This window comes from Melospiza melodia, chromosome 11 (assembly GCF_035770615.1).
Source record: "Melospiza melodia melodia isolate bMelMel2 chromosome 11, bMelMel2.pri, whole genome shotgun sequence".
NCBI classification, from domain to species: Eukaryota; Metazoa; Chordata; class Aves; order Passeriformes; family Passerellidae; genus Melospiza; species Melospiza melodia.
Genome location: NC_086204.1, coordinates 22,120,214 through 22,142,825, shown reverse-complemented (window position 1 = coordinate 22,142,825; position 22,612 = coordinate 22,120,214). Strand labels below are relative to the sequence as shown.

General features: G+C 39.5%; 1 protein-coding gene across 2 annotated transcripts in view; it reads left to right on the top strand.

Moving 5' to 3' along the window:
• EIF2B3 (eukaryotic translation initiation factor 2B subunit gamma) overlaps window positions 1-22,612 on the top strand; it is a 95,260-nt gene that overhangs the window by 6,935 nt on the left and 65,713 nt on the right. For both annotated transcript variants that reach the window (XM_063165979.1, XM_063165980.1), the window contains exons 3-4: window positions 11,522-11,681; window positions 17,108-17,219. In XM_063165979.1, the coding sequence (XP_063022049.1) occupies window positions 11,522-11,681; window positions 17,108-17,219 (272 nt within the window). The remainder of the gene's footprint in view (window positions 1-11,521; window positions 11,682-17,107; window positions 17,220-22,612) is intronic.

Genomic DNA, 22,612 nt, shown 5'->3' with positions numbered 1-22,612 from the left:
AACAGCCTTTTAAAATGTGAACTTATTTTGATGTTCCTTGTAATTTTATGTAATGAAATCCCCTGGCTCACTTAGGGAGGCTTTTCCTCTGTAGCTGGTATTAGTGGACACGATTTTTTCCAAGTCATATTGTAAAGTCTTCTGATACATCCAGTATGGTTTTTTGCAGTCCAGAAATAGGTCTTCATTTATTTGACTTCTGCTGCCATTCTTAAAAGCCTTCTCTTTTTCAGTTCAGTGGACCTCGTTTGGCTGATTCACAGGACCAGTATGCAAAATGTGTGCCATGACCTTCATGTTATAGGACCTAGAGTTTGGCTGGTAACACAGAACTTGTGATTTTGGGGAATAGTAACAAGAAATTTGTGGTAGGACCTAGAAGCCCAAGAGTAAATTGCAGTGTCTCAGAATATACTAGTTGAAATAGTGTGATGATAAGCAGCCACTCTGATGGAGGAAGGAAAGGTTGATACAAAACTGGAATGTATCAGGTAAAGTATTCTTTATGGTAGAGATGAGAAATTAATTGTATTGCTTAAGGCAATGAGAAGGGTTTGCCAGGAATACTGAGCAGGTGTGGAACTCAAATGTATCAAATGTGGGACAAACACTAGAAAAGGAGATAAGATATTCAGAGTGGAGTATAAATGGGTTTAAATTAGCTGTGAGAAAACACAGGCTGAAAATTGCAGAAAAGTTTTAATCAGAGCAGAATATGATTGTGAGACAGTTTTCCAGGTGTAAACAAGATAAGAATCCCTCAATTTCCTCCTAGAATGAGAATCTGGTTTTTTGCATTTTTGTTTGCTTTTAAATGAACTAAATAAATCAATAGCTGAAATGACAGAAGGCAGAACTCTTGACTCAGGAAATCCCTTTGAGGACTGTGTTTCTGTGACCTTCTGCTTGTACTATTCATCAGGCTGCTAAAGCCCTTTTTGTGGATTGTCGATTATTGTTGATGAAAAAAATAAATGGCAAGGGGTGTCACTGTAGTTTCAGAGCTCCTCTGAAATTTAGGCATCTCTAATATTTGACCATTTTGTTTCCTGTGCCAAATTTTACCAGACCCACACAGCTGCTGTCTGGCACCCCTCCCAGGCTGGGGCTCTCCAGGCAGCAGGTTGAAAAAGTTGGTTAACTCATGAATCTGTGTTTTGGGTAGATTGGGTGTGCCTGGATCAAACATTTGTCTTCACTGTGTCTGTATTATTTTCATCTTCTATTAAGCATTTCTCTCCCTTGTGTCACCCAACTATACTCCAGACAGTGATTAAAATGTGGCGTTCCAGCAGAGTAACAGCAATGGAACAATTTCGTATTTTCCTCCCTTGATGAGCCCTTAGCTGTGTTAATGGAAGCCCTGAATAATATGGTGTGAATTAATCAGCTTGTCTTCTGCTGCTATCGCTGCTGAGTGCTTGTGAGAGAAATGTTTCATCTCAGGTGGTCCACCTGGTCTTCTCAGTTTCAAAAAGTAAGATTACGAAGTAATATAGCTCTTTAAAAGCAAAGCAAAACAAACCCTAAAAAGCTACCAAAAAGAAGAAGGAAAACCAACTTTCTTTGAGCAAATAAACAAAGCTTGAAACTCCAGATTCTCTTGGTATGTGCATCCTTGGGATCCGTGTTGTGGAAAGTGTGATGTCACGGTGGTGGTCCGTGTGCTGCTGAGGGTCACTGATCCGTGGAGTCTTGGCCAGCGCGGCGAAGCGCTCGGCTTCCTCTGCTGAAAAATCTCCTTTCCAAACACATGATGTAAGGAAGCTTGCTGCAACGGCTGCAAGATGGAATATGAATCCTTTTGGTACGACTGAGCAGAGTTTGGTGAGCATGGAAAGAAAAGCTTAGGTCTCCATAATATAGAGTTATTTTTTTGTACTGTCAGTGGAAATAATAAACCCAAATTAAATTCATTTGTATGAGACAAGGTCTGTATAATAGCAAGGCTGAACTAAATATTCTGTTAATCTGTTTTGAAGTAGTAAAAATAATTTAATAATTTTCTTCCAGCTCAGCTGACAGCAAACATTTTTTACTTAAGTGTTTAAAAGCAAATAAAAATGCTGTCTTGGTGGTTTTTCTGTTTCTGCCTTTAACAATGTTGTTAGTAAGGAAAGCAGATGTATCAGATGGCAGTTCACAGGGTATGTAGCATCTTTTTTCTCTCTCTCTGCCTCTTATACTGAAAACTGCCACAACTGAAGGCACTGGCCAACATTATTTTTGTTTTTGTAAACACTTATTACAGTTTGCATGCCCAAATCCCATTCCCAAAGCAGAGCTGATGGTCTTTGTAGAAAGCAGCTACATGGGCAGGTGCTCAGGCTGGGTGGCTGGGAGGAACAATACACCACTGCCTGACTCTGTGCTTGAAGAATGTGTTCAGGACTTTCAGCTGATCATTATTTTTTCTGGCAGGGTAAGAGAGAATTCAGCAGTTGTTGAGGGGGTTTTGTTTGTTTGTTATTTTATTTTTTCTAATGTTACTCAGCTTTAGAAGACTCTAGCTAATTAAATTATTTTGCTGCCCAGGTTTACTATGAATAATGGCTTAAACACCAGAAGTTTGAATAAGGCAATTAGTTGTGAAAGTTGGATCAAGAATGATTATTAGGGCATTTGCTATTCTGCCCATTGTCCTCTAAAGAGGATGCCTTCCATTATAGAGATTGCAAAACCTTAGGTGTTTTGCAAGAAGAGTCATTGACAGACCTGAGATGCCTGTCAGCTTCAATTGTTGCATCTCCCCCTGCATGTCCTTTTCCTTTTCATGCTCCTGGGAACTCCAGGCCTGTGCTCATTATGTTAACCAATACCTCTTGTTCCCATGTAGAAGTTAATGGTCATTGCTTTTCCTGTATTACAGTGTGTGTTTTCATTTAGGCCTCTGTGGTTTCTGATGAATTACACAAATTCAGCCTATTCTACTTGCAGACACAGCAAGCTCTTTGCACAGGCATATAGCTGAAGTAATTTATTTAAAAGCATCCTGGTAAAAATATTTTCCTGGTTTTGTCAGCCACTACTAGTTTTCATTTCTGGGGAGTAAATAGCAGTGTTCATTTTGGTAAATCCTCATTCATTTTCCCTATTTAAAATAGATACAGCTGCCCTGTGTAAATAACGTACTGTGCTTTAAGGATGATACTGTGACAGCTGTAGTGCCCACAATTGCCATGAAAAGCCCAAACATTGTATGAGGGAGGATCTGTTACGATCCAGTCATGGGGAAGATACACAAGTAGAAATCCCACAGGCTAGAAACAAAGCAAAAAAGGCTGCAGGCAGCAAGGAAGGAATGTTCTTCCAGAGAAATGTCCAAAGAAGATATAATTGCAGGTGATATTCTTCCCCTGAAAGAGAAAATGGAATTGTTCAGATCAGACACAGCTGATCTGTTGGAGCCTGAGTACCTAGTTCCAGTTTTTGGGGAATGTGGGAGGAAGGAGATGCCAAATGTCAGCCCATGGACTTAATTGTGCTGGGGAGGGTTTTCCCCTGTGTCTGGTTTTGCAGCTTGGTACAGTTGTGTAACACTGATAATAGGAATGTGGTGTTGTGAACAGCACGTGCTATCCCAGAGAATGTCACTCTTCTCAGTACTGGTTTTCTGTCACTGTTTAATTTGGTGAAAGCCATGGTAAAGATCAGTGGAATTTAGGATGCCTGGAATTTAATTTTGCATTTTTGTCATGCTGTCTTAACTGGGAAACCCAAACAGGTTATCTCATTTTTCCTTGGTTCTGTGCTGAAAATGGAAAAGCAAATCTGCATTTAGATTTTTCATGAAGCAAATTTAGATATTCTTCTGTAGTATAAATTCAATCAGCTTCTTTGGGAAGATGATGAAAATTCTGGATGTAGACTAATAGTGCTGGAAAAAGCAGTGGAGGTCTTGAAGTTTTCGTAACATTTTTCTTACAACAGCAGTTGCTGCAGACCAAACACCATTAGAAAAGTTGGAAAGGTGCTAGAGGAGAAAATGATCCTGTGTGGAAGATTAGTTTAGGGATGTACAGTTTATAATAGTGTTTTTATTTACCCTAGCATGAAAAGTGTTTAGAGAAGAGCCCCAACATTTGAACAAGGCTGACGGGGTTTCAGGCAGGTGGTTTCCCCTCCTGTGCAGGCTGGTGCACAGCAGCAGTTTCACTGAGCTGTCTCACAGAGCCTCTGCTTTGCAGAGTACATCAGAATTCGGGTTTTCTTTTGAAGCAGTGTTGAAACTGGGTGTTGTGTAATGGCTTGTTTTGACCTTGGAAAGGGTTTTTTTTTAATTTAAGATCGTGCTGATACTAGCTGCAGGATGGCAGAATGATTCCTGAGGACACATGCTTGTATGTTTTGGTTTTTTATTTAGTCTCTAGTTTGAGACTGCAAGGAACCATTATGATCCTCTAGTCTTTATGGGAGTTTGCACCCACTCTTGTGGGTCTGTTAACTCCAAAACTTAGGAGTGAATTAGTGAAAGCGTTTTTGAAATATAGCAAGACTTTTCTAGACATTCTACTAGAATGTATGAATTGTCTGTTACATACTTCAATATTTTGTTCCAGTTTATACTTATTCTCCCTCTTAAACCACTTTGCATTTTGTTCCTCTGCTGATCACTGGTTCCTAGCCCTTGAATCCAGTCATTCCTGCTTTTTGTTGTGCTGCTGAGAGATCTGCAGTTGGGCTCCTTGCTGGCTGTGGGCAAAGGCCTTCTTTCCCTTCAATAAGTTGAGCCGGTTGAGCTCCATTAGGACTACTTTTTATTTTTATTGTATGTATGACTGCAGCACCTGACTGCCTAAGGCTCTGCTTACATTAAGTGTTAAGCCTGGGCTTGAGCTCTGGGCTTTGGCAGCAATTCCTGCTGCGCTGCTGCTGCTGAGGTTGGAGCCCGACTGCTGCGTTCTCCTTTCTGTTCATGGGAGCAGGGTCCCAGATCAGCTGCACAGCAGGTCTGGCAGTGCTGCCATCCAGGTAGTCCTGGAAACCTGCCTTCCAGGAAAGGAGTGATGAGGAGAGTGCCATTTGTTTCTGGAATTGTGCCTGTGGAGAAGGGGTTTGTCCATGCACTGCATTGAGCCATGAGAGAATTTACCTTGCCAGGCTTACCCTCCATGAACTGGAAAATGCAGGGTCTGGGGTGCTCCCCTGAGCTTTTGCAGGCACAGCGCACACTTCTGGATGCCTTTAGATGAGAAAACCACATCACTCAGGACTGGGACATAAACCCAGGAGATGACCCTGATCTCAGACAGATGAGAGAGCCTACCATTACAGAATCAACTGTGTCAGTCCAGTGCCCCAGGATACTGATAGGATGACAACTGTCAGTGTCCTGCAAGTGTTAGGGTAGCGGATTTCTTTTACTAAAAAAAAAAATAAAGACAGCAGAGGCTGAAGCCACACCCTTTAGAATAGATACAAATAGATACTAGGGCTGTCATCCTGTGTTGAAGTGCGGTAGACGTAGTTTTGTCAAGTGCATGACAAGTGGTCGGGATAGGCTTTTAAAAGGACAGTAAACAGCTTGTGGTTCATGTGACAGAAAACAGAACCAGTGAAGAAGGGTGATGGGGGTAGAGGAATAAGCTGAGAAAATGACTTTTGGAGTACTGTATAAGGACAAGATTGATTTAGTTGACACCAGAGAAAAAGGTGGATTGCAAAGCTTATGTTCCAGACCAGAAGTTTTACAGTTCAGTAAGTGTCATAATATCAATGTCCTGCTTTGAAAATTTCTTTAATAAGTGTATGAACTTCTGTTCATCTCTATAGTTCTGGGTTTGGTTGCTGAGAACTGTAAATTACACTTTTCCAACTCACATGTCAGTTTGAGCATAGGTAACACGACTTCCTTCTGGGAGGAGACAGGATGCCTTCTAGGCTTGAATATCTTTCCTGTTCCTAGCTTATATGTATGTAAATTAAAAAATATTGATTTTGGATGGTAGCTCGTGAGATGAAGAGATAACCTAAAATGGTGTTTTCATTGTATGGTCCCATCTGATACAAAACATAGGATGAGCCATATGATGGGACTGGGGTTAAGTCTCCTCCCCAGCTTCTGGCATCTTTCTTGCAGCTTTCTTTGGGAAGATAAACTGTGATGTTGACAGGTTACGTATGTGAAGGCATTCACATTGCCTTAAGATATCCTCACCTGATGAATTCAGGGCCATCCAGGAAATTAGAAGAGACTCCCTTGGCTCCCCCATCAGACTTTTCTGTTTTTTTTTTTTTTTTTTAAAGGGAAAAATAAGTCTCTAAGAAGCTCCTTTCACATTACACAGATCTTAAAAATTAATTCTTCCATCCTTTAATGAAGAAAGGTTGCTTCTGGATTTCAGATTGAGAGACATTCTGTGCCTCCACTGTCCTCTATCCTCAGAATAGTTTAGAAGGTGCTGGTCTACAGCAAACTTCTGCTGCAGGGTGACAGCAGAGTAGGTAAATGCTTTGTGTCTGCTAGCAAAGTACTAAATCATGATTTCCCTCTGAATCTCTCCATCAAGGACATTACAAAAGGAGAGTGGGAATTCCCAGCCAAAGGCGGCCAGTTCAGTTTGTAGCTAACAAGATCTTACAGACATCAAAAAATAAATGAGGTTCCCTGCTCCAGTTGCAGCAACAGCCATAGAGCTTCAAAGAGGTCACAGGTGTGGAAATTGGAGGTCTCTTAATGGAGACTGAGATAAAAAGGGATTATTTAAAGCCTTGGATGTAAGTTTCTGATCTGAAGAGTGGTGAGTAATGCAATTGCTGGGAGGTATCTTTGACTTTGCCTAGAGAATGCTAACAAGCAATCAAAATGCTTGCCCACAGCCAAACTGTTTTTTCCCTTTCCACTCTTTAGAATAATAAAAAGCATTACACACAAACCCCACTGTTAATGCAACATGTGGGTGAAGTTCCAGGCTATTGTGTATAAAACTCAGTCCTAATTCCAGCAGTAATTATAACTTGTTCCTCTCTCTCTCCCCTGTTGTTTGGTGACACCGCAGGAAGTGATGCAAAGTTCTCTGTTTGTGCATGTATTAACTTAGGTTGAGTATATCTAATCTCTTGATTTTCTTTCTTTTCCTGTCAAAGTCTCAGCTGTAATACGTTGCAATTAGAAACTTTTAACATTTAGCTTCAGTGTTTTGTCTGTTTTCAGTTCTGTTAAGAAGCTGGTTCTACTGCTTGTGGATGTTTTGCTTCTTTTCTGTTTATAATGCAATCTGACATTTGTTTTCCTCTTTCTCTTGAGGCTGATTTTGTTCATATTACAGTTTCCTTGCAACACATGTTTTCTCATTTTCTAGTCTGCTGTTTTTGAGGCCATCAGCAGTTTAGGCTGTGAGGTCCTGTCCTTGTCTATACTTGATAGAAAAAGCATAGTAAATACCAATAGTAAAATTCATAATTTGCTGCCAGCTATCTGTGGTAACCTTGACATCTCCTGTTTGATCATAAGGGCTCCAACAATAATTGCTGAATATAAAAGGGTTTTTAGCATTGCATTTGTATGCAGGGTGTGAGAAAGTCCAAGGCTTTTTATTTATGCTGGTATATTACACCATATAATTGCATCCATCTTTTGATCTGTGGTATGAATTAGTTCCATTGAAAACATGTTTTCTATTTTTAAATCGGCTGTCTTGATCCGAGTTCTTGAAACAATCTGCTTTTTGGCCTTGTTTTTGTGTATATTTTCCATATTGTGCTGGATTTAATATAGTTGTTGACATACTGGTTTTCAGTGTTTTTTCCTTACTGTTTTCTCTATTTTGTATAAATCTCTTCATGTTTTATGTTACCCTGTTTTATTTATCTGGATCAAGTATTTAACTTATTTAATACCTGACCATTTCACAGTTTATAACATTTGATGGTGACGTGCTGTTAGCCAGTATTAGAAAGGTAGAATGGAGAAGTGGGGACCTTAGTGCCCTGTTTTCATACTTGACTTAACTGAATACTCTGTATTCAGGGATGGTTGGGCTGAAAGGCCAGAGCTACAATAATTCATGAAGTCAGTAGGGATGCAGAAGGATCTTCTTGAAACTTGGATCATAGGTGGGATGATCTCTGCAGAATCCCAATTTTCTCCACTGGTCAGTAGCTTAGTCTCAGTTTTTCATTTGAGTGAATAAATTGCAAATTTGAGGTTAAAAGGGATTGCTAAGGCCCAAGTTAACATTTCCAAGGAGCATTATATTCTCCTTGTCTTTGCTGTGGCTCTTGTGATGCTCACAAAAACATGATCTGTGCTACCAGGAGGGCAGGGCTGCTGTCCCTCAGAGTAGCAATGCAGTGTTTTCCTGTGTTCCTCAACCCAAAATCCTTTGCTGCTCTCTTATGCTTGGTGGCCTTTTCACCTGCTCCGTGTAGCAGCTTCTGTGGCAGAGCCCTGCTCTGTGATGAGGCCTGCTCTTTGTCATAAAAGTAGTAGAAACAAAATGGCACACAAAATGTGTCAAGTTTGGCAGAGCTGGAAGATACCAGATATTCCAAGTATTTGTCTCATGCTCCATCCATTAGATGGCCCTTCTTGATTTAAGACCTTTGCCTTGCCCTGCCCGTGGTTGTAATGCGCGTGGAGAGTGCATTTGTGAGTGCATTTTTTCCCTTTGCAGTTGTTCTGCTTGAGGTGTGTGCTTGCTGGGGTTTTTTTTAATCAGTTCGTGTTGATTCTTATCATCTGTATAATAGTTTGGGGTTGATGTAATCATTGTTACATGTATTTCATTAAGAGATGTGCGTGTACTCAGGCGTTTGCATAATTCATGAAGTCAAGTATGTTCACATACCCCTTGTGAGTGCATGTACTAAGTATGTACTTCTCTTCTTTGTATCAGTGGTTCATTGGGAAAGGTGCACTGCATTTATTTGGTGTGTATATATGTAAAAAACCCACAAGTTCTACCATTTATTTTCTTTCTTATACACCCACCTCGAAAACGTAAAGAAAAACACACGCTTCTGCTAAGGTTCTAGGATAGTTTATTTTTTCATTCAGCCATTAGTTTATTCGTTCAGGAGTTGTACACTGGGAAAAAAAAGTGCATCCATTAGACAGTGAGGGCTTTATTTATGAGGGGGGTGGTGTTTCAAAGGGGAAGCTGTCAAGTCCCAAAAGAGCCTTTCATGGTGTATTCTCAGCGTGCTTCTGAGGCCACTGCTCTGCTCATCAGGAGGAGAGGCAGAAATGTGGGCTTTACAGAGCAACTGTGTGTTTCACTGGTCCCTGCGCTCACTGACGTTTATTTACATATTGGGAGAGTAAATGGGTAGAACAGATGGCAACCAGACATTTGGTGGTTCTGTTCCCGTATGCTCCTCAGGGGTCTTGCATTCAGTTTTTGCAAAAAGCTTGTCCTATAGGGAGGAGAAAAAACCCAGGAGCTTGCTCAGAACTATGAAATGCTTGTTGGGTTTTTGCATTAGTGACAGATTAAAGCATTTAGTAAAATGTGAAATAATTACAAGGTTTGTTTTACAAGTCCGGATAGTCGTTCCTTAGTATAAGACTATTGGGGTGTCAGTCCCTCTCATTTGATTATTTCTTATTTTCACCATTGGAGCGAATGCAGCTAGATTTGAAGCTGGCAATCTCTTCTTTCTATAAAATGAGTTTGAAAAGTACAGGTCTATTTATATGGGTCTTGAATTCCTTTTGGTCTTTTCTGTAAACGTTGTTATTCATTCGTGCTCTTGTAAAAACAGAATATCTGAAAATTTTGCAGGATTTTCCAGGATATTTAATATGTGTTTCTTCACAGTTTACAGTTGTGAAGCGGGAGATTTGCTTCCACACCAAGCTGAATTTTTTTCTTATTTTCTATGTGCACTCTGGAATGTTGGAGCAGGGCTGCTCCAGAGTGCTGGGCAACTCACTTTAGTGGCTTGGGTTGTTGGGGTTTTTTCCAATGTGTGCATGTTGGGTTTTTTTAGAGAAGTGCTAATTAAAACACTTTCCTTGGGCAAAACTGTAATATAAAATACACGTTTTGAAAATATGTTAAAAGAAGTGATGCAAGTCAGATTTTGAATGTGTAAAATTCTCAACCTGCCGATTGTTCCTTCCTGTAAAGTGGCCAGGTGTTTCTTAGTAAAGTGGGGACAAATCACATGAAAATGGAAGAGCTTGACCTTTTGCACAGCATGCCAAATCAGCATCTCCAACAGTTTGTGACATGATGAATTCCAACACCTTATTGGTAAACACATGAAACTGCCTAGCAGTTATAGGAGAACCTGTCAAATGATGTAAATACCAGACCTCAGCTAATCTCAATTACAATGTGGAATCTCCTCGTGTTAGATAAAAAAGCAAGCTTTTCTTTAATCAACCTTTCTGAAATGAGAGGTCAATCCTGAAACAATTTGCTTTAAACCAAGTTAGTTTTCAAAAGTAAGAGTAGAATTACTGATCGATCCTCCATGGATTAACTCAGGTTTTTTCTAAGTATTGTCTAATGCCCTTCTCATTAAATATTGTATTTTAAAAAGATAAAATTAGGCAGCCATGTCACAGTGCAGGGAGGCTTAGCATGGAAAATGGCAGCAGAGAAAGTGAAAATGGTAACTATCAGAAAAGAAACACTGTCTTCTGGAGAGGCCTTTAGAAGGTTGATCATTAACAAAAAGTGGAAATTTGCTACTTTTGTGTCAGCCATGCTGTACAAATATTATGTTAGGATTAGTTTAAATTAAGTTAATTGCTGAACTCATAGGTTTTTGGCAGCTTATCTCAGAACCCACATGAAATACAGAAAATTTTTTCTAAATAAGAGTTTTTGGGTGGATTATATTGATAGTGTCCACTGTTAATGAAGCTGCTGTGTCTTGCTCAATATGTGACAATGTTCCTGTGACTTGTGCAGCAGCTCTCTTAAAAACTACATAAGGGATTTTGGAATCCTTTGAGATCAAAATAAAGTACAAGCCTCCTATTAAATAGGACCTAACATCCTTTTTTGGTTTTTTTCCTTATAATATGGAGTACTGCTGGTTTTAGGAAATGTATTTCTAAACTGAGCCCACCATCGCAGTGCAATTACTGAGTAAATCACATCCTAGATAGTCTTTGGTTTTTTTGTCCCCCAATAAAATAACATAGTTTAAATATCTTTTCCAGCACTTTGTTGCCAGATGCAAAGTCAGCTAAAAAGAGTTCTTCAGAAAGATTTTTTTTTTCTACCTCATTATATAACTAAAAGTAGCTGTTGAAATAACTGCAGAATTTCTCGTTGGTTTTGAAAGCCATGGCTTCTGTGTCCTTAGGAGCAGATGAAGAAAATTCAGATGGTCACATATTGTATATGGTGCAGATCTGGATAAGCATTAACCAAACAACAGTAAGAGCAGCACTCAAGAAAAGCACACTGGTAAAAACCAGGAGCTATTCTTGGCAGTGGTAAATTAAAAAATAAGAAAAAGGTTAAAGTGTGTATTTGGTTTTGGGTGTTCAAATGCTAGTCCATATGTGGTAATTTGTATCTCTGAAAGGTTTGATGGGTTTTTTTTTCTTCTTTGACAGACTGATGTCTTGGTGTTGAGCTGCGATCTGATCACAGATGTTGATTTATACAAAGTTGTGGATCTCTTTCGAACACATGATGCTTCTCTCTCCATGTTAATGAAGAAAGCTCATGAACCAACAGAAGGGGTACCAGGACAGAAAGGGAAAAAAAAGCCAGGTATGTAGGAAGGAATACATATTTATTAATAAATTACCGAGAAACCACTGGTATGTATGATATGTTTAGTTATCAGTCCCAGAGCAAAAGAAATAAAAAAGGCACAGATACCCTATTTTTCCTCAGATTCCCTGGTGAGGGTGTGACTTGGTTTTTTCCAGCTCAGAATTAAGTATTAGACTCGTGTAATCTTGCAGGCTGTGATCCAAAGCTCACAAGAGTTAAGGGAAAAGCTCCAGGTGACTTCAGTGAGTTTTGGATGAAACCCTGAATTTTTGTTACATATGAGCATTAAAACCGTTAGGTTTTTCAAGAGCACTAAGCATCAGCCAGATTATAGCTGGGAATTTTACACTGACTGTAGGGACCGGCACTAGGTGGGTAACAAGCACTTCTAGAAATTCTCCCCTCTCATAGTATGTAGTGAATTACTCTTCTGAAATCACATCCAGGAGCCTTTTGCTAGGCAAAACTCCCACTGATTTCAAGGAGCTGATTAGATGCTTATCTTGTCCATTTTACCATAATATCTTAGTTAGTGCCTTGTAATCTTTAATGTGTCTGTTCTCACAACACTGCTGTAAGGCAGAGCAGGGCTATTATACCCATTTTACTTATATGCTAAAAGTACTAAATACCACACAGTTGTTCCCACACCATACCTCTCATTTTCTGTTAATGATATCTCTTAAAATGCTGAGCCTTGACTATTGGCAGTTTAGTGGGTCCTTGATTAAAGTTCAGAGGCATTACAAGTAAGAAAATGTAGCTTCAAACTGTTTGAGAGAGGAGTGAAATGCAAGCCAACAGTTGTCTGAAAGCGGAGGAAATATGTTTTTAAAAGAAAACTTCTTAGGCTCTGCATGAAGATTTTTCTGGAGCAACGTGTAAGGTTAGTAGGGCTGAAAGCATTTAGTACTTGGACTCTCAAACAGATCTAACTCCCCTATTTTTGAAAAGGCAATCTAAGTGCTAATGGCACGTAAAACATTGTCAAGAGCGCTGCTACAGCGGAGAGTTGAGCATTCAGGACTTGTAAACTAATGGGTCTGTGGTTAAACATCATAGAGCTTCCCAGCATGTGAGCTCTGAGCACACAGGGTGGGGGTGAGGAGGTCTGTGAGGATAAACAAGATTATCTGAAGGCTCTTTTCAAATATAAACACATCAGATTGTACATGCATTCTTATTTTGCTTGTTTTTTATGTTAGCGTGCTTGACTTTGCAGCATATCTCTTCCTACATGACTTGTTGAAATTTGTGTGTGTTTTTTCAGATCTGTAAAAGACCAAACTTGAAAAGACTAAAATTCCATTATGTAGAAGTGTTCTGTCACCCCTGGTGTTTTTCTGTGAGGCTCAGATCTCCCATGCAAAGCACCATTTGAGCTGCCATGGACAGCAGTAGTGACAGGTTTCCTGTGAACTGCCTCTGATAAGATGTGAACTCTACCTGGCCTGTTTCAGTCATTTGTTAAAAGCAGGGGAGGGCCAAGAGAGGAATCTTAGCTTCTTCTCCAGGTTCTGGGAGGGAAGTGTGTTTTAGGGAGTACCAGACCCTCCTGGCTTTCATTCCTGCTTGACTAAATCTACCTTATTGCTGTGAACATTATCTTTGCTCATCTATCTTCCTTTGCCTGTGCTGGCTTCTTGCTGCCACCAGCCTCCATTCCTGTTCTCTTTCCTTAGTTTCCTTCCTCAAGGATCCTTGTTGAGAGCCTGGCTTTTCTTTGTCATCTATTACTCTTTTCTTTCACTGAAGATGGATGGAACTGCCAGTTCCATCTTCTGTCCTGTTTCTCACTTCTTGTCTTCATCTGGTTCATTTATCCACCTACAGTCACCTGTTCTCTTCTGATTCCTGTCCTGTCTAATGTCCTTTAACAGGCAGTCACAGTTTACAATAGTTTTCAGGAGCTGCTTTCTGTCCCTTCCAGCCTGTCTTGTAGAATCCTCATTTTTTAATGTTTTTTTTTTTTTTTTTAACCTCACCCCCATGAGTTTATGACTTTGATTTCCTTGTAAAAAACAGCTTACAAAAAGACAAATTAAACTCTTTCCCCTGGAACAGTCATTGCAGCATGGCTGTGGAGCCTCGTGGCTTGTGTGCTTTGCTTTTACCTCCTGATGGTACAGAAAACCTTAGGTAGCACCTGCTATTTCAGAAATTGGAACAATCTATCCTTAAGAATTCAATATCCAGAAATATTAGCAGCAAAAATAGAAGACTAGAGGAGAATAAAGCATGTAAAGCTGCACTTTTCCAGGAATTGGTTAGAGCTTTTCAAGGGAAGGGATACCAAACCATTTCTGCTTATGCTAAACTCTTCTTTTTCCTTAGCCTTAGAACCCGCTGAATGGTTTTTGCTGAAGTTTTTCAAATGTTCCTCTTAAGCAAGCACTTGGCATTGGAAATTTCATCCCAGACATTTAAAACTTGGTGAAACTTATAAGCACCCAAAGACAAGATATTAACGTGGAGTATGTTAGGCAGTTTGCCATAGTAGGTGGCACTATTATCTCCTTCTCTAAATTGTGACACATACAAGTTTTCATGTACTTGGACTCTACTGTTCAAGTGTTTGTATTAGAAAATTGATCCCATGACAAGCCACTAGATTTATTTTTTCACTGTTCCTACAAAGCAATTCTTTTTTTGAGAAGTATCAACAGGATTTTATTTCGCATATGTCATGGAATCTGATACAAAGTTGTTGCTTTTGGGGTATTATTGAACATTCAAGAACTGTGATATAAAGAACAGTTCTTAAATTAGCAGAATTGCAGTGTGTTAAGTGCTATAAATTCATCCTGATGGTTTCCTGCAATGTTTGACTCAGCTGCAAATTACAGGGTCTAGTTCATTGAGTTTTATATTTAGGGGGTCATATTGTGACAATAATAATCTCATTGGCTTTTTAAACTGAGCAGTAAGAGCAATGGCAATTAAAAAAAAACACATGAAAATGCTAGTCAGTGGTAGTAACCCAAATAAACAGAGAGTGTTTGGAATTCAGAGGAATTCAGATACCCAGAATGGAGCTGTGTGCTTAAAGATGACCTGCAAGGGATTGAGTGGAAAATAGTGTCTGAACTTTTCTTTGTATAAAGAAAGGCAGAAAAGATGGGGATGGTGACTCTTTCCTGCTTATTTTTCTTGTCTTGAAAGCAGCAAGCATCTCATCAGTGGTATTCTCTGCGTTTGCCAGAAGACCTCTTGGTGGTCTTGAAGGCTGCATCCTGTGAAATCCTCTCCATTTAATTGAAAGGGTGGGGATACTGAGTCTTTAACAGAGGTGTCTTTTTCTTGACTCAGTTAATTATGATTGATTATAAAGCATTTTAAAATATATGACAGAAATTTATTTCTTTGTGTCACTAAAGTACTTAACATTCTCTTATGATGTCATAATTTCTTTATATAATTAAAGCCCTTAAAATTGATGGGGATCTAATTTGTAAGATAATTAATATATTGCAATAGCAGTGTCAAGTCCTCATTTATCTATTGTGAGGAGGCAAAACACATCCTGCATTTCTTTTTTATACTTGAAATGATTTTAAGTTTCTGTCACTTTAACAATTTTCTCATACTTCTTGCTGGGATTTTGTGAGCTAGTTATGTGTTTGCTCTTCCATTTATTTTTTCCTTCCAGTGATGCCAGTGGGATTTGAAACAGCACTCTTGTACCTCTGGATAATTGTTTTTAATATAAAAGTTTTGTCTTTTTTTAAATTACTGAAGTAATATTTTTTATTGCCAGTATACAAGGAGAAACCTGACCTTGCATCTGCTTCAAAAAATCCCACAGTGCACTCTCATGACTTCACTGTTTGTTTCTTACCCATCCACACAAGCAAGAGCAGCAGGTTTGGTGTCAGGCATGTGCTTGGTCCTGCTCTCAGTTGGTTTTTCCCTTCTTCCTATTGCATAGAGTTTTGCTGTAGCAGTGTGATATGTTCCTGTACCTGAATTTGTAGGGGAGTGTTGGTGCCTTGATGGAGGAAAGTCAGTCACTGTTGTATTTCCAGCCTGTCAGGACACCCCCCTTAGGTGGCAGAGGTGAGGGTTCATTCACCCCTAATCTCAAACTTCACAGCCCTCCACAGAATGAAAATAGGCACTGCTTTCAAGACTTACTCTGAGTTTTTACAGCAAGTAAATTTTATTGTAATTGTACTTATTTTGTCATGGTTTTAGATGTTCAGGCCTATTTTCATATTTCTTTGCTGTGTAATGAATTTCTAAGAAGGGTTGAGAGTTTTCTGAAGAGGGTATGCTTGATCACTTGGATCAAAGATTGCACAGGAGAACTTTCAACAGCTGCATAGATTTGACTGTTTTAATGGTAGTTATTACTGTGGTAACTCTGAAAGAACAGATATAGCTAAAACAAGGGATGGGCCTGAACTGGGAAAAATAAAGTTAAAAGTAGTTTGTCTGAAAATGATCTTAGAGAATTAGCCACTTGTAGGGTATGTTGTTACTCCAGCATAGTTAAAGGCATAGAACTTAGGAGATCAAATATGTACCAGTTTGGCCCAAAATTACAGTATTTACTGGGAGAAAAAAGATTTTTGTTAAATTGTGCTATGGCTTACTTGTACAGCCTGTGTCTTTAAATATCAGTATATGGCTGCCACCAGAATGATGGCTCAACTACAGAGTGAAAATTAGAATGAGCTGCCACCACTGTATTCAGATGTTGTGGAAAACTGTTAAAAAATAAAAGCTTTACATTTCAGTAGGCCAGAGTCCTTGCTGATGCACAGTCACTGATTGCAGGAGATACAGACTGCCACAATAATACATGTGAGCGCTAGATATTCTCTTGGTGGACAATTTTAGAAACAGATATTTAAACCAAGTTAATCCACCCAGAAACATCCATGGTAGAAGTCTTAGAATCTATACTTTTATGTGTGTTTGTGATTCATGTATTGGTATTTGTCTAAAATAGATGACTTGCAAAATGCTTATGTCTCAACTGAAATCATAATCCTCTCCAGACCCCTTAATTCTAGTGTGGAGTGACATTATAAGAAGAAGCAGTTGGATTTGAAGAACTCACTGCTTGCCTTGAATTTGTTGTTGGTTTAATTCAGGTAGCAGGGGTTCCTATTTAGAAAAAAAAAAGGAAAGGAAAGCACAGCTCAAAATTGAGTTTGCATGTCAGGACCTGTAGTTTGCATCTTCATGAAAAGGATTCACAAACCTTTCAGGGCCAATGTTTTGATTGTCATGATATATATCAGCTACCCCAACTGACAAGAAGTTGAAAAAGTTATCAACAATATTTATTAAATTCATGGATTTGCTGGGGTAGTTGTATTTCGTATTTTAGGGGTGGTTGGTGGTGCCATTTGTCTTTCCAGCCTGCATTAAAATGGGGTTACGTAATGATTGTGTTTGATTTTCTACTTCAGTGGAGCAGCGCGACTTCATTGGAGTGGATGACACAGGAAAAAGATTGCTCTTCATGGCTAATGAAGCTGACTTGGATGAAGAACTTGTCATTAAAAGATCCATCCTTCAGAAGTAAGCTCATGGGTCCTTGTAATAGAAACTGAACTTGGGATGAGGTAAAATCATTGTGTAGTGGGAGAGATGGTTAAAGACAAAGTAGAATGAGAAGGGAAGAGGAAAAGCCACTTTTGCCATATTCTGGGAGCAGTATTTTATTATTTGTTACATCATTGGAACCAACTGATACGCTTGTCTTATACCTTTATTAGGAAAAAATCCAGGGAAAGCAAAAAAATGCATGAAAAGGTAACTCTTCTTGAAATGAAACCTATATTGCAATAGGTCAGATACAGTTTAGATTCAGAGACTGTGAAGTGTTAGGCCTATAAAGGAATAGGTCCTGTTCCATAAATGAAATGCTAGTCTCATTGGTTGAGTCCCAAATGGATTTGCAGAGTGTCCATGAGAGGCTCTCAGGATTTCATGACCCTCTTACGCATTTAAGGCACAAAATCTCAGCTTTCTTTCCCAGCCCCAAAAGATTCATTACAGAAACCATGCTTATAGCCACCATTAAACTTCACTGGGGACTTGGATAAATTTATCAAATATGCCAGACAAGCTGAGCTTTCTGCACTGTGTAATTCATATCCATTAGTAGGAGAAGGAAAGATGACTTGTTCTTTATGCTCTCCAGCACAGTGATTTTAGTTTTCTCAGGCACACGTTGTCTGACGTGCTCTGTGCAGAGCTGTATTGGCTCCTTGAGAGGCCAACCTTTGTAGTTTGTCCCAGGCTGACAGTCAGACTTTCACCTCTGTGAGATGAGACACCTGTGGAACAGCCATTTGAGATCTGGGAATTCATCCATGTGGACCTTTTAAGTCAAGGATGCAGACATCTGGGGTCTGCTCTCAGATAAATCTCTGCTGTGAAAATGCCTCTGGTGTGTGCTGTAGGCCACAGCTCAGTCTTTCCTTGAACATCCCGCTACCAGATGTGAGGGAGATGCTCTGTGCCCATGGAAAGATGACACCTCCTCTGCCTGAGTTTAAGGATTATCCTAGAAGGAAGGTGATCAAGAGTGGGTTCTGTTAGCTGTTGTAATGGAAGGAGCCTGTCCCAGCATGTTTCCACTGGTGCTCTCCTGGGCTTATCTTGGGCATGGCAGGGACCAAGCTGCAGGCAAGCCTTCTGAACATACACAGCAGCTGATTTGTATGGAGTAGGAAATTCATCACTGATGCATTCTGTGGGTTTGTGCACATGAAGACTAATAGATCTATTTTGGGCTAGGGGAGGAATATTTTATCTACTGTTAGTGACAAGCTTGTCTTTATGGCTTCCTCCTGGCACTAGAGGGTGGCTGTGGTATAATGACTTAGAAATTGCTGTAACATATGTGATCTTAGTTGACCCCTGATTTTACAGGTTCATCTAACCAGAGGATTCTCATTCCTATAGCTAAATTTATCAGGCTTTATCCTGCAGGCTAAACTTTGCCCTCAGTAGCACCTGTTCAGTTATATTGTCTTCAGCAGATCTTAAGCATTACTGTTTGGGATTTGGTGAATGGAGTGTTGATGATGTACAGATGGGATAAAAATCTGTCTGTCTCCCTGTAGTTCTTACATGCACAGCTATGAAAGCAAATGTTAAGTGTTTACCACCCTCCAAGTAAAGCCCAAAGATGCTAGGATAGTGTAGAAGAACAAAAAGAGATCTGCTAAGTGTTACAAATAATAAAAAATGAATAAAAATGATGCTTTGAAGTATCAAGCAGAAGTATTGGGTCAATACCCATGTGGATGAGCCTCTGACAGCTGAAACCACCAACTGTGGATGTTTGTGTGTTCTCTGTCCTGCAGCTGCCATCTTTGGGAAGCTCTGAGGGAAGCAAAATATATATGGAAATCAAGTAATTTCATTTCAGGCAAATCCAGGGTAACAACAACTGTGGGAGCTCTAGGAAGACAAAGTGTTGGCAGCTAATGATGTTTTAACCACTGAGTTGTCTAGACCTGCTCAACCCCTGATTTTCTCATGTGAGAAACAAAAGCAACTCTTGAAACAGTCTTTGAAGTCTTTTTTAATACATCATACTAAAGAAAGAGAAAAAAAAGCAGAAAAAAGTAAGCCCTATCTCATTTTCTTCATGGATCATTTGATGTGACTGACTTTCAGCTGCCATGTTGGCTGTTTCTTGATCTCTGGACTTTGTTTTGATGAAATAACAGACTTTGTGGCACGATGGTGGGAGAATTTCCAGTACACTCATTTGTTCCTCTGTAAAATACAATAGACATCTTGAGGGTGTTGCTTTTGTTTGTTTTGCTTTTAATGGTCCCTTTGAAGGGCTATAGTGGTCTCGTTACATGAACTCTAGAACTCCTCCAGTGCTTGTTTTGTTCTTCAGATCCCTTGTCTATTTTCTTTTTCCTGTCTCTTTTTAAGGAGGGGAGTGGAAGGAGGGACAGGGAGGGAGTGGTGAAAGGAATGGGAAGAGGGAAGATGAGCTTTTATTTAAAGCTAGGAATCTTGTTACTGGTAAAAATCTAGACCCCATACAGAAATGGTTCAAAGGCCCTTTGGCTTCCCCTCCTCACAGGAGGGAAGTTGTTTTGACAAAACACACAAAACTGTAGAAGGCTAATTTAAATCCTTGAATAAAAACCTTTTTCCTGACCTTTGCCTTCTTCCTATCATTGGATTTCATGCTCTTCACTTTCCTGCCATAAAAGAGCAGCTGGTGAGGAGGGACAGGGGAAAACACACCTTCTCCTGAGTACCTTTTGAGTATTAAATATTTATTTGCTCTTGACCTGGGTGTTTTGTAGTGGAAGTGTTACAGAATGAAACATTTTAGTGGAATTTCTAAGCTCATGGTGTAACCTATTATTCTCTTTCTCAGTTTGGTTAGGATTTCTTTTCCAGATTAGTTATTTTGATTTGTGTTGTGGTTTTGTAAGTCGTGGATAGCCATTTTGGGTTTGGGATTGCATCTCCTTGTTACACCACAGAAAGGAGTCTGGATTTTGCTCTTTGCTTGCCAGAGCAAGTCTGGCAAAGCTTTCAACTTGGCGGGTAAAATTATCTTTTATTTTCCCTGTGCTGTTAATCACCCTGATGACAAGTCCCACAGGTAGCATCCTCCCTCAGTAAACAAGTGGAAAACAATATCAAATACTTCTATTCAGGCACGTTTTGGAGTGCAACAGGCTGAGCCAAAAGACAAATTTATTGGTGGTGCCTAGAGAGACTAATGCTGCTGGGGAAAGCATTTTCAAGGAAATGGTTCCCTGTTTGGGTAATGAGAGCTTATAAAAAGCCATGAACAGCCTGTGCATGTCATTCACTTTGGCAAATAGCTGCAAGATGAGATACTAGAATGAAAGAAATACAGTTTGGGGATGTTTCAGAGCCAGCTTAGGGCCCTTTGAAGAGAAAAAAATAAAGTTATGTGCTCATCCCTGGAGCCTGGTTTTGCCGGTGACATCTCTCTGACTTGGTTCTTGACAGGATGAAGGAGTGAGGAAATGATGAGAATTCCATAGCTGCTGCCTCTGCTTTGGGAGGGGGCAAAGGTATTTGTTTTCAAAGCACGATTACAATGGACAGGGAGCTTTTTGCTCCACCTCTGATATTTATGGTCATGCAAAGTGAAACAGTAAAAGACACCTGTTGGAGCAGGTCTAAATTTGGAGCATTTCCTTTTAAGATCTTGTGGGCTGTGTAGGGGTGAGTTCAGCCTTCGTGGGTGTTCTGTCTGCACAGATGCAGGTGCAGGGCTTCTCCCAGAGAATATGTTAATAAATCACCATGACAATTCCAGCTACTTATTACCTCATGTGCTTCAGACAGAAAGGAATCTATAAATATATACAGTACTAACATTAGTAACCTTGAAGTAACAATGCAGATCTGTTTTTAAGGTAATTTAGTAAAAAGAGGGGGTAAGACTGGGGAGTTTTTTCTTCCTTTTCTCCTTGCATCATGAAAGTAAAAATGAATGGTGTAGTATAATTTCGAAAGTGAGCATTGCCAAGTAGGTAGGTAAAGGGAGCTCAGAAACAGCTTTGATACACTTGATTTCCTTTCTGCTGCCTTGGGATATCATCCTTTTTCTCTTTTTTTTTTTTTTTTTTTTTTTCCTGCTGATAATTGGTTTTAAATAAGTGAATCATATATAAGCATGCTGCAACTTCCTTAATGTTTCTGCTCTCTAAAACTGTTGTTCTTGGGAAATTGGCATCTCTGAAATACTCTGCTGCTCCTGTGGTGGTTCATTTTCTCTTTTATAATATATTTCCGTTAGAAAAGCTGAGAATGACGCTGGTATAGGCAGATGCTCTACAGTATGAAGCATCCTAAACTGAATCATGGGCAGATGTCCTGTACCAGATCCAGCTGTGCTGGTGAAGGGGGCCAGCACCCTGAGCTTATGCCCAGCTGGACATACAGTTGAGAACTCCATAAGCCACATGTGTCAAAAATACTTCATGACTTCTGATAGATTAAATAGCAGGACTTTGGTAACTCAGTTCTGTTTTCTTTGTGCAGTTGGCAGATGTCCCCACAAGCAGTGCCACTGGCAGGGAAGAGGGGGATCCAGAAATGCAACTCAATAGGAAAATCCTGAGGAGCAGTTCAGGACAGACCAGGGAGCAAAAACTCTTTGCTGGTCTTAGCTGCCTACTGAAGGAATACACATTCTAGCTTTGGTGGCAGTCTTCTCTTTGAAAAATCAGGAGTTTTCACTCTTAGCAAAGTTTTCTGACTAAGTTTCCTTTGCATTCAAATGGTGTTTTGAGAAATACCATAGAAAGTTGTTGGATATAACTTATTTTCTCTAAATATGACCTCTATAGAGTGATGTCTTTTCTTTGATCCAAATCTCTTCTTTCAGTTAGTCCAGGTCTGGTCGTCTCGCAAATAAAAATAAATTTTTTCTGACTATCATCCAGAAAATAAGTAACATTCTTTCTGTCTCCTCTATCAAAAAATAGAAATTGTATGTGTTGATTTAGGTAATAATCCTTTTACAGATGCATAAGCCAGAAAAGAATCTGGTTCCCCTTCCCAGAATTGAATTGGTTTAACAGTACTAATAGGAATTTAGAAAGCTGTAAAAAGTTATTTTAGCCAGTAAAGCAAATGGATGTGACTGAATCAAAACCAGGGGAATAAGTCTATTGAATAAAAGGGTGTGACTTTTACACACTAACTTCTCAAACTATAATCACACTTTAAAAATGTTCAATCATATTTCTTTAGAAAAGAGGGTTTTGCTGAGCACTTCAGAAAAATATACTGACACAAGAGTCGTTGTTGTTTGAGACTTGAGCATGGAGTAGATGTTCTCAGGATGCCTTGAGTAGGATTTCCATGCCTGTTTAGTTTCTCAGCTCACTAAGAGTAGCTGCTGTAGCTAGAAGGCATTCATTTTCTCAGAAAGTTTGCCCTTT